We start from the raw sequence: 12522 nt of genomic DNA, 5'->3' as shown, positions 1-12522 counted from the left end.
GATTTTCTCCATAGTTAGGACATATCCATTTTCTTGATTTTGAATTGGTCGTGTACTAGTTTCATAATTAAGTCCTTCCTAACTTGATTTATAAACTTTAGACTGGTCAAAACGATGACAGTAGACCAATCCCAAACAACATACATAGATTGAAAAGGGATTTAAGGTAACTATATTGACCAATTCACACATGATATGCCGGATTTTGGCAAGATTTGTACTAAGTTTGGTGTGCATTAGATTCAAATCGATGTCAACGGATAAAATTTTCAATTGTATGGCCCCACCTAAAAAAATGAAGAGTAAATTAAATTAATGGTCCTTATGGTTTTGGGTAATTTGCACATTTGGTCCCTAACTTATTTTTTTAATTCGGAAAGTCCCTACTGTTTGTTTTTGTTACGCGCTTGGTCCCTACTGTTTGTTTTTGTTACGCGCTTGGTCCCTACTGTTTGTTTTTGTTACGCGTTTGGTCTCTGTCTTACCTAAAAAAACTATTATTTAAATAGAGAAAAATAGTAGAGTAGGTAAGATAAGATGAGAAGAGTGGGGTTGGGATGTGTTTATTTAAATAAATTAGAAAAATAAAGGGAAAAATAGTTTTTTTAGGTAAGACAGGGACCAAACGCGTAACAAAAACAAACAATAGGGACTTTCCGAATTAAAAAAACAAGTTAGGGACCAAACGCACAAACTACCCTAAACCATAGGGACCATTCGTGTAATTTACTCAAAAAATGAAACAAGATGAAACAAACACTCCCTTCCACTTAATCATCTATGCAAAAGGAACATAAATGTTAACTCCATTCTCACATCATCAATCGAAGACCACTTGCAACTTCGCAATGCAATCTTATCTCTATGATCCATATCATAACAACTTCATCTATTCTCATATGGCTCTACTTGAACCTAAAATCTCACTTATGGGTGATTTGAAAATCTCACTTATGGGTGATTGGACGTCACCATGTTTGGTGTACATTGCACTGTGCAAATAAATATAAATGCCCTTCTAATCTTCATAAAAAATACCTATAGGAAAATTATCGGGTCTTGTGTCCATGTTTCAAACGCAATCCAAAAGAATACGTTTGTAACCAACTCCCATTGCTTGATAAAAGATCCAAACAACACACGACACAATCATTCGTGGTTAGATAACAAAGCATTCATGGCCACAAAAGCAAGACAAAGTTCACAAATTCGATACATAATTTGTATATGCAAGAACAAAGATATAAAAATTGGGTGTATAAACTTTTAAATAAAACCATAAACAAGGTTGAGAATGCCACAATTAAGTCTTCACTCTTCAAGTAACAAAAAAAAAACGTTAGCAAATGCCCAAAAACAAATCAATTTGGGCATATATCTATTCATTCATTCTTCCAAGCATACAATGTCAAACAAAAACCAGGACAAGGCAACCTGGAGGGAACTATAAACGGATCAGAAAATGTTGCGCTTTTCTCAACACCAGAACAAGTCTGAAACATGAACACTGCACTTCCGGTTGTTGATCCAAACAACCAGTTATGCACATCCCAGTATACTTCCACCGGAAGTCCGTCAACGGCGATGGTGTAATTCCCTCGGAACTTCCATAGCAGACGCTTCACCTGCATCACTATCTTCTCGTCCAAACGGACCACCAGTCGAGGATCGAGGCCGCAGGTATCACACTCGATCCGGAGGTCATGGATCTTACCATTATCTTTGAATTGAGCTTTCGTAGCAAACACTTTCTTCCCAAAAATGTGTTCTCTTTTCAAAACACGGAACGAATTCGACAACCCATTTGTTTTCTTGAAGGTTTCTTTTCTTAGATCCCCAATTAACAAAACGATCTCACCTTTAAAAGCAAGAACCAAGTAGAAACCTTCAACGGGTTCCGGGCTGGATCCGAATTTAGCATTTGTAAGGTCCCAACAGACATCAATGGCGACGAAATCGACTTGAAGACGTCTGGAACCTTTTCTTTTTGAGAAAATCGAAGGCTTAACATCGAGTCTGGAGAGACATTTATTCGACAGATCTTCGATTTCAACACTAAAGCAATGACCCACAAGATTCTTGCTCCAAGTGATGATTATTAAACGAGATTTACCAAGCAATTTACACTGGTAAACACATGTGACTAAGTTTTGAGAAGCTTTCGCTTTACTTACAGTCGCTATTGCTGTTGTGGTTGAACTTGTACATGACACATCTGCAACTTGAACTCCATTTTCAGCAAAACAAGAGGGGAAATCCTTCATTCTCACAGGAATTCAAAATAAAAAAATAAAAAAATAATCCGTATCTACCATTCAGGTTGGATCTGGGAGAAGGGAGAAAGGAATGTAATGTAATATGTAGGTGAAGAGGGTTAGCAAATGAGTTAAATGGAGAGGAAATCTAAGAAGGCCATTTAAATAATGAGTAGAATTGGAGAAGATTGCTTGAGATTTGGAGTTAAATGAAAGAAGGGAATTGAAAAAGGAATAAAATAATGAAAGAACGACAGAGTGGTGGAATTGGCAGGAGTCTTTTGGCAAAAGAAGAAAGGAGAAAAGGAACTGAGAATGGAAGGGAGTGGGGGGAGTGGCAGAGGGGAGGGGTTTCGTGTATGTCACGTCCTACTCTCTCTGTCTTGGTCGTGCCAACCCACAAATTCGCTGGCCGGCCCCAAACCCTCTTTAATATTTATTTTGAGTTTGATTACAATATCTATCGGTATATCTTTACTCATCTTTGTTTTTCAATCTTAGAATATAGAGGAGAAAAAGTATTTTTGGTATATTTTTCCTCTATTTCTTTCCATATTCAATGATACATCGGAATAACTTTAATTTCCAGATTAGTTTATATATACATATGATAATTTAAATTAATTGTTTTTTTTTCTTTTAAAGGTAAAATGTATAATTATCAATAATTAAGCCATTTTTTCATTATTTTCCAAAGAACAACAAAATTTTGACATGATTCCACAAATAATCGTAAATTTTGCAGTAAGTTCAATGCAAAATGTCACTATGAAGTGTGAAATGATAGATTTGCCTATAAATAATATGGTTTTGACTAAAGTTGTATAAAAAACCGTTTCATGATCCGCAACCAGTTTTTAAATCGAAACCGATCTGATATAGATACCGGTGTGGGTGTGGTTGAAACCGATCCAACGGTTGATATTGGTTTGAGTATTTTATGATTGAAACCGGATTGAAAAATCGGTTTAGAAACCTGTTTTCAAACCTATAAAAAACAATTTTCATATAGTATAAAAATACTGTTTTCATCAATTTATTGTTTATACAATGTTTTGGAGGTTTCTCGAGACCAGTTTACACCCATTGTACTATTCCGAATGTCTGCGAAATATCTTTCTAACAAATAAAAATTGAAAAATATCGTTTTGAACCCCTAAACGGTCCTGAATGCGGTCAACCATTAAAGTTTCGTTAAACTCTGACACCAAAAGCAAGTTTGGAAAAATAAGAAGAAAATAGGTATTTTTCAAAATTAGTTTCAAAACGATCCTAACCGGTTCCTATAGGTTTATATATTTTTGATCGGAAACAAGTTCCTGGCTTCATTGAGTCAAACCTAACCGGTTTTAACGGTTTTAAAACCGATCCGATTCCCAAAAAACCGGTTTACCTACATTTTACAGTGGCCCACCTATGAAATGGGTCAATACTGTGAAAATGTATATATTGTGGAATGGGCATTGAGATAAATGTTATTGTGAAATATTCCATTAAGAAATGTCATTGCGGAATGGTTACTTGCGAAATTGTGATTATTAAATAAGAAATAGTCATTGAGAAAGGTCACTAAGAAATAGCCACCGTGAAAATGGCACTGCGAAATAGCTACTGATAAATAGGCATAGTGAAAATGTCAGGGCAAAATAATATATTACTAAGAAATTTTCAGTACATAGTGGTGTGACTCACAATCGAGGGGTGTGTCTAGCGGTTACGCTCTGATGTCCAAGTTATGAGTGTATTACTTGAGAGAGAGAGAGAGAGAGAGAGAGAGAGCTTTAAAGAGAATTAAGGAGTAAAATGTTACTTAGTGATACCTTATATGGAAGAGGTATTTATAGGGTGGATGAGGGGGACAATGTATGTTACCATATACAACTTATGTGTTTGTGTATGCTTTTTTGTAGTTAATTGTGGTTAGCGCATAGTCCGTTGATGGTAATGGATGAGATGTTTTTACGCCTCGACATTATTGTAGGACCAAGTGTGTCATAACTTACTCTGACCCTTGCTCGGGTTGTTGAGGAATCATTGATTGGCATGATTATTGGTTTAGGTTGGTTGGATTGTAGTCTGGCTTTCGAACCTATTAAGGGCGATACACTACTAAGAATGAGCATAACTCTGAGGCAATTGCTTCTCTCAATTTGTTGATAAACGCCTCCTTATCACGTTTATTATCAAGGGAAATATTAGATTATAGAGTAAATTGAAAATTTGGTCCCTGTAATTTACCAAAAAGGGCAGGTTGGGTCCCATTTGTTTTTGTCACTCGCACAGTTGGTCTAAAATTAAAACTTCTATGCAGATTTGGTCCATCGAGTTAATTAGTGTTATCTTTCTCCAGTTAGGTTGGTCACATGATCCACATGTGAGGGGATATTTGTATTTTTAGTAGTTTATTTCCTATTATTTTATTGCTTAAAACTAAAAACTCAATGCCCCCTCCCCCCACCCTCCCTACTCGAAATGTGATATCAATTAGAAATAGACATTTCTCTCTTATCACATCTCGAGAACCCAAAGCCATAGGAGCACCATCACGGGTGATATTAGATCATCGTCGCCAACATATATGTTTAGCTTTCGCTGGAAACCACTATACGGTCTCCGACTACCTCTTACATTCCCTACTATTTTCCAATGAAACCACTCAAATCCTCTGACAACCACCAGCACAACTTGTGAAGATCTGCAATTTGGATCAACCGGAAAAATCTAGAATTGTATTTAATCCTAGAAACCCGAATTGATCCCCTAGCGACCAACACCACACCTTCGAAATGATTGAGTCCCGGAAACCTAGATCAATTCTGGTAAGTTCCAACATCTTTGGCTATTTGATTTGATGAAGCTCCAATATTGTTTGGGCTGTGTATCGAGGTCTGAAGGGCTATGAGTAAAAGTGGTTGTGGTTGGTCAAGTTACACATTCAATTTTAATATTTCTCATCCCATCTATGTTCCAAAATTATCGATGGTCAATTTTTTGGTATTGATGTACGATAAGGGAGTCAAGAATCAATTATAACCCAAATATGCAAGTTAAGCGGGGTACGTGTTGTTGGTTCTATATGGTCAAGAATGATCATAAAATAATATTGTCAATAACAAATGATCATATAGGGTCACACCAATAACAAGTAGACACCAATTGATCATCTATCTAATGAATTTGATTCATAGTAAATTGTCATAACTTTTACATCTATTATTTTGTGATAAGTAATATTATATCTTAATTCATATGGTATGAAGTAATTTACGTGTGTTGGTTACATCATTTAAAGGTTAAACGATTTAAATAAATAGTATAACTTTATTTAATGTAAAAATTAAATTATATATATACACACACACACACACACACATATATATATATATATATATATATATATATATATATATATATATATATAATCGATTTATATATGTATATATAAATACAAAGGTTATTTAAAATGACAGAAGTTTATATTTTATAAGGAGGTTAAATTAACTTTTATAATATATAAAAGTAAGAGTGTAAGACTCTCTCTCTCTCTCTCTCTCTCTCTCTCTCCTTTTAAATTTGTCCAACCACCTCCAAGGGAGGTCCAATGAGGTTTGTTTGCCTCTTATGTCTTCCAATGCATATTCTTGAATGGTTCAAGGCTTATAATTGAGTTGGATGACTTATAGATGGAGACTAATGATTAAAGACTTTATTTTCTCTCCATTTTATGAGGCTTGGACGAAAATACACTAACACACACATACACACACTCTTCTCTTCAAAAGTTTAGGAAGATAAATTACACACAATTTTACGCTCTTGAAACATCAAATTCGGATTTGATTTTCAAGCTTAAGAGTTTTGTGTCTTGGAAGAGTTAAGCTAGCATTCAGTGGTGTTGGAATCTTGTTGGTGGATTATATCTATAGAGGAACCCTTCCTTGTTCTCTTTCCATCTTCACCAACATTCCATCCTCCCGAGAGTATTCAAAGTGTAACATTCCGATGATGAGGTATTTTCAATTTTAAACCTAAGTATGTAGAATTGTTGCATTTTAACCCTTGTACATGAGAAAGCTTGCAAAATGGCCTATAGTGGCATTTTTGTAATATATTAGGCAGGCTCACATACACGGGGCGTACATGTGTGAGACGCTAACACTAATTTTTAGGGTTTCGCCTCTATTTAACCAACTTTATGGCCTCCAAACCTCATCTCACATCAGCCTCCAACATGTCACACCCCCAAACCAAGGATGGCGGAAACGTCCGGGGGTGGAGGATGTGACAATCGTCAATTTTTGGCCAAGTCAAAGTCAACTAAAGTCAACAAGTCAAACCGGTCAACTCATCTAACCCTTGTATATTAGGGTTTCCATCATGACTCTTATTGTACCTACTCGCAATCTTAATATAAAGTATCACTTAGAGTTTTCACGTGTTCGGAAATTCTAAACCCTAATCAGGGTAAGTGATGAATCTACTCGATAGGACATTATTCCATACCCCTCGAGAGCGTATAACACTCATAACAAGGCTTAACAGAGTGTAAGAACCTTGCATTGCGAAGCCAAACACTCAAAAAGGTCACAAAAGAAGTCTCTCCAAATCTCTTTCACTCTAACTCTCCCAAATCTCTCTCTGTATGAGAAATCTCTCCAAGAATGTCAAATCTCTCCCAAATCTCTCCAAGTATGTGAAATCTCTCCCAAATCTCTCTCTGTATGAGAAATCTCTCCAAGAATGTCAAATCTCTCCCAAATCTCTCCAAGTATGTGAAATCTCTCCCAAATCTCTCTTTGTATGAGAAATCTCTCCAAGAATGTCAAATCTCTCCAAGTATGTGAAATCTCTCCCAAATCTCTCTCTGTATGAGAAATCTCTCCAAGAATGTCAAATCTCTCCCAAATCTCTCTCTGTATGAGAAATCTCTCCAAGAATGTGAAATCTCTCCCAAATCTCTCCAAGTATGTCAAATCTCTCCCAAATCTCTCTCGAGATCTCTCTCAACTTTTTATAATCACTCGGGGCATCCCGCCCCTCGAATTTGACGAAAACAGCCCAAAAACGGAAGTCTACGCGAAAAACGGACTTAAGGAGCCGAACCCTCTCAGGAACAGAAACCTCTTAGGAACCGAAACCTCCTTAGGAGCCGAGACCCTCTCAACCGAAATGGACCGAGTGCTCGGTCTATTTCGGTCCCTTGACAAATCCGAACCGAGACTCTCCCCTTCCCACCTTCGGCCCGAGAGGGCTTGACCTTCGGTCCGAGAGGACTTGATCTTCGGTCCGAGAAGCGACCCGCGCAGCCGAACCTCCACTCTCGGTTCTTCTTCTACTCTCGGTTCCCACGCACAACCGAGCCTCACCTTCGGTTCTAAGCTCCCAAGGAGCCGAACCTTCGCATCCTCGGCCTGAATTTTGGAATTTGGTAGTTTTTGCCCGGTTTTCAATATTTTTAGCGTTTTGAGCTCGTTTTTCGAGATTTTAACGCGGGATTTTCACCAAAATCATATTTTAACATATAAAACCCCTTATTTCATAATTAATCACGTTTTGGGGCATAATCCTTATCCAAGAAGAGTGGGTGGGATATTATTGGTGGAGTGTTGACTTTGCTTTAGTGTATGACACAAGCAACCCCCATGCCCACTCCATTAACCACCCTTGTCCTTCCACCATACCTGGTCATTCAAGAGTACGTTCCCCACCATTTGACCAGCCACACTCTTGGTCAAAGGCTAAAAACTCCTATCTCTCCTCACTTTCCACTTATTTCTCTCATTTTTCCTCCAAAAGACAAACATCATTCTCTCTCAATTCTCTCTCTAGATTTCGAGATTCAAGACCATTCTCCAAGCTTTTCTTCTACTATTGGTAAGTATTATCATCCTCCACAAGATTATTTCACTTCTTTCTACTCAAATCATAGATATCTTACATCAAGATCATCACATTCATGTTAGATCTTCGAACCTTCAAGGCATCTTCTTAGTGTTCTTGAGTAGAACACTTCTTTTCTTCAACATCCATCCACTAAGAACACACAAGGTGAGTTCATACCCCTATCTTTTCATGTTTTTCTTAAGTTTTAAGGGGGGGGGGGGGGGGAATACAAGTTAAAACACCAAGAACACAACTAAACTCATTTAACAACCTTCATCAGAAAAGTTCAACTCCATTCACGGACTGTTTTCGTCAACTTAAACATTTTAGTTTTCAAAACTGTATTAGATGCAAATAGTTCAGGTTCATAACTTCAAAATGACTACTTGCACATCACCATACGATTTTTCTACGATTTATGGTGATTTTTACAAAACTGCCTATCATTTCAAAAACAAATTCGGACCAGTCTGTGAATATGAACATTTTAACACAAGTTAAAGGCTTCCAAAAATTATAATAAAAATTATGAACAAACTAGACACATTTTATGAACTCTCAGAATTTACGGATTCAGTTTTCGACTTCGTATGATTTTTCTATAATTTTTTTAAAACAGTATAGAAATGTAAAACTCTAGATAACAGCTTATAACTCTCATTACACTTTGTAACTTGTTGAGCAAGGTGTTAATCTTTTAGGATTTCATATTTTACATGCGTTTCTTGATGTGGTATAATTATATAACAGAAAAATACTCACTAAAGTGTAAGAATCCTCCACCATTACCATTAGTACAAAACAAGAATGATAGACATAGTTATATTTTGCCATACATTCGACTTACATAGAAAATGGTTCTTATACACCACAAACAAACATACTAAACTATAATAGGTATAGTTAGGTTGCATATATATTACAAACATTTTGATAAGCTATAATAGGTATAGTTTATGTTCATTTACATTACAAAAGGTTTTCATACGAAAAGGGGTACAAATACAAAGTACCGGTCTTATACAAAAAGGGGTACAAATACAAAGTACCAGGTTTTCATACGAAAAGGGATACATATACAAAGTACCGTTTTCATACAAAAAGGGGTACAAATACAAAGTACCAGTTTTATACAAAAAGGGGTACAAATACAAAGTACCAGGCTTTCATACGAAAAGGGGTACAAATACAAAGTACCGGTTTCGTACCAAAAAGGGGTACAAATACAAAGTACGAGGTTCACACAAAATAGTTTTTATGATGTTAAGACTATATTTCATCTAGAATTGTTAGACTTCATCTATAATTGCTAAGTGTATATGCTAGAGTTATATAAGAATCTAGTCACAATCGACTTAGAATTGGTGAGCCCGCCTTATCTCATGTTCCTTGTTTGGTTGTGGACCTAGGGCAGACCCATTATATTCAACGGTTTATTTAACTTAGATTTTATATAACTTATATACGCTAAGTGATTATAGAAGGGATCTATGTTTCTTTCTAGGGTTCATTACCGCATAACATAGAAGCATTCATTTCACACTTACTAAAGAAAATATTGGATTTTCTGGAAATCAAACTCTATCACTTTTACAAGGAAAACGGTTTCATTCTCAAACAAAACTCTTATGAACTCACCAACTTAATTGTTGACACTTTTTCAAAACTACTTGTATTCTCAGGAAATCAGTGAAACAGGAAAACATCAGCAATTTGAGGATGGGACGTTAAATCGTCAAACAGTTATTTTGTCATCATAATGTAATTGATTTTGAAACATGTAAACATATACTATGGTGTAACCTTTTCAATTATATTTATGATGGTTGTATTTACTTTGAGCACTATTATACTCGTTGTTGTGATACTTTACATGAAGTCCCCCACCCCCGGACGTTTCCGCCATCCTTGGTTTGGGGGTGTGACAGATTGGTATCAGAGCATTGTTTATAGTGAACTAAGTATATCGAACCACATAAGATATACAAACTATAAATGCATTGGGACTAAGGTCTCTGATGTAACATTTTCAAATAACTATACTTTTAGAAATAAATAGTTTCTTGTTAAAAGTATACATGCATGCATACATACTAAGGTCAGCATCATACTAGGACAAAACAAAAGTTGTGATTGTTGAATGGCACGAGTAGGCTTGGGGATGTATGGTCAGGTCTGGGAATGACATAGCCTGATCAACTATGTCTAACCCAGAAGTGATTAGCATATGCCCGAGAATGGTTGTGTTGTTACGACAAGTCTAAAAACTTACCAACTCTATCTACAAACAAACATTGAAAAACATAAGTCAAACATTAAAATACTATAGGAGTATTTGGTGATACTATAACCAACTTATGTGAAAACTAAAGACCCCTATTAGTAGGCCTATGATAACTGAGTGCATACGCCAAGGTTATACATAATTAAAGATATTATAGACTCAGAATCTATGACTATTGCTCTACTTCCTGTTCCTTGTTTGGTTGTGGACTTAGAGTAGAGTCATTTATTCGAAGGTCTATTCTATCTCAGATTATGTATAACTGGTATGCACTACGTGATTATAGACGTGACTAATAAGGATCACCCCCTATAAGTAATTATAGGATTAGACGTCTATTAACTATCCCTTCTACCCCTATTCTCGCGCGAGCAACGTGATGAGTAAATCTTAACGCCCGTATAAAACCTACTTCTACCCACTACCATAACTCCGTCTCAGGGACGTTAGCAGAAACATCGAGAATAGTTCAGTAAAGTGCGAAATTTATACGTGTGTATATAAATGGGAAGGATATAACTAGAGCATATCAATAAAAATTGGCATGCATTTTATTGCAGTGGGAGTTACCACATATCTCATAACCTGTTAATACGAACGATTTGCTTATGGTAACTATAAGATTACTTAATGTAAACCTCAAGATTATGTGTAATTAAGAGACGATCGGCTTAGAAATGGTAAGTCCGCCTTATGTCCTGTTCCTTGTTTGGTTGTGGGCTTAGGGCAGCTCGCACCTTCTCCGGCCGGGCCCTTACTTGGTGGAACGGCCACGTTAAGTCACTAACGCTTACAGTGGCTAACTCGATGAGTTGGGAGGACTTGAAGGCAAGGATGCTGAAAGAGTATTGCCCAAGGGGCGAGGTGCAAAAGCTAGAGCAAGAACTGTGGAACCTCAAAATGACAGACTCTGACCTTGCAACCTATACCGCTCGATTTTGTGATCTAGCACTCCTTTGTCCCGCTATGGTCACCCTAGAAGACAAAAAGTTGGAGCGATACCTCTGGGGATTGTCCCCCGAAATTCAAGATAGCGTGTTGGCCTCAAGACCAACTACCTTCGACAGCGCCAAGGAGTTGGCACAACAACTCATCGACCATCGTGCCAGCCATGACACTACGACAACCACCCCTAATCAAGCAAGAGGAGGGAACAACAAAAGAAAGTTCTGGGACAGCAAGAAGGACCAACCAGCCCAGGACATCACTAAGAAGCAACATATCGTTTCTGTTCATGCTGCCACAACCCTCGCCACGCCAGCATCCATAAAACAATACGCTGGAACCCTTCCGAAATGCAACAAGTGTAACTTCCATCACACTGGGGATTGCCGAAAAATGCATTGCAAAAATTGCAACAGAGAGGGGCACACTGTCCGTTTCTATAAGGCACCAGCACGACCCATCCACCAGGTCCCTGGCTTTGGAGTAAGCCCAGCCTGTTACAAGTGCGGCGAAACGGGACACTTTAAAAGGGACTGCCCAAGAGCAAGAGATGTCGGTGATGGTGGAAGGGTGCTTGCGATCACCACAGGAGAGACCACCCCAGAACCGCCCGTAAATATCAGTACGTGTTTCTAACATCGACGTTTAAATTCTAAAATTTCTTTTTATTACTAAAACTGTTGGATTAGTGTCTAAGTCCATAACTATAATTGGTATATACTTGACCCGACCCGGCATGGTCCATTTGGGTTGCATGGCATCGTGCATTTGGATAGACTAAAATGAGAGAAATAACACTTAAGGTTTATTAATATATTATAAGTTCTAATATATTAATAAGATTATTTAATTAGTATTGATCAAGAATTAATTAAGTGACCAAAAGAAGACTAATTAAATATATGGGTTGATTGTGTAAATCATCCATACTTGTATAATGGGCTAAGACTCCATGGATTATCAAGTTGGGCTAAAACCCATAGGATACTCCATGGATGCTCCATGGTGTATTTGAACCCATGGATCCAAAGAAATGGAAAGTCATGACAATTAGGGTTTACCCTAATTGTAACAACTATATAAGCATCTTATTCTTGGAAAAATCGGCCACCATGTATGCATGAAGAGGGCAAACCGATTTCATGAAGTGTTCTA

General features: G+C 37.1%; 1 protein-coding gene across 1 annotated transcript; it reads right to left on the bottom strand.

The window, feature by feature from the left end:
* Positions 1 to 1242: 1242 nt before the first annotated feature.
* On the bottom strand, positions 1243 to 2648 carry LOC145117781 (uncharacterized). The gene has a single exon (XM_079054107.1). It carries the CDS (start codon positions 2262 to 2264, stop codon positions 1383 to 1385), a length of 882 nt encoding a protein of 293 aa, XP_078910233.1. The 5' UTR covers positions 2265 to 2648; the 3' UTR covers positions 1243 to 1382.
* Positions 2649 to 12522: the final 9874 nt, after the last annotated feature.

This window comes from Lactuca virosa, chromosome 5, assembly GCF_052849685.1.
Source record: "Lactuca virosa cultivar CGN04683 chromosome 5, Lactuca_virosa_CGN04683_v6, whole genome shotgun sequence".
Lineage (NCBI taxonomy): Eukaryota > Viridiplantae > Streptophyta > Magnoliopsida > Asterales > Asteraceae > Lactuca > Lactuca virosa.
The sequence above is the reverse complement of the archived record's forward strand: the minus strand, read 5'-3'. Positions and strand labels throughout refer to the sequence as shown.

Bases quoted from the DNA above. Each gene is read 5' to 3' on its own strand.
- LOC145117781 (XM_079054107.1), bottom strand. From the start codon at position 2,264: ATGAAGGATTTCCCCTCTTGTTTTGCTGAAAATGGAGTTCAAGTTGCA.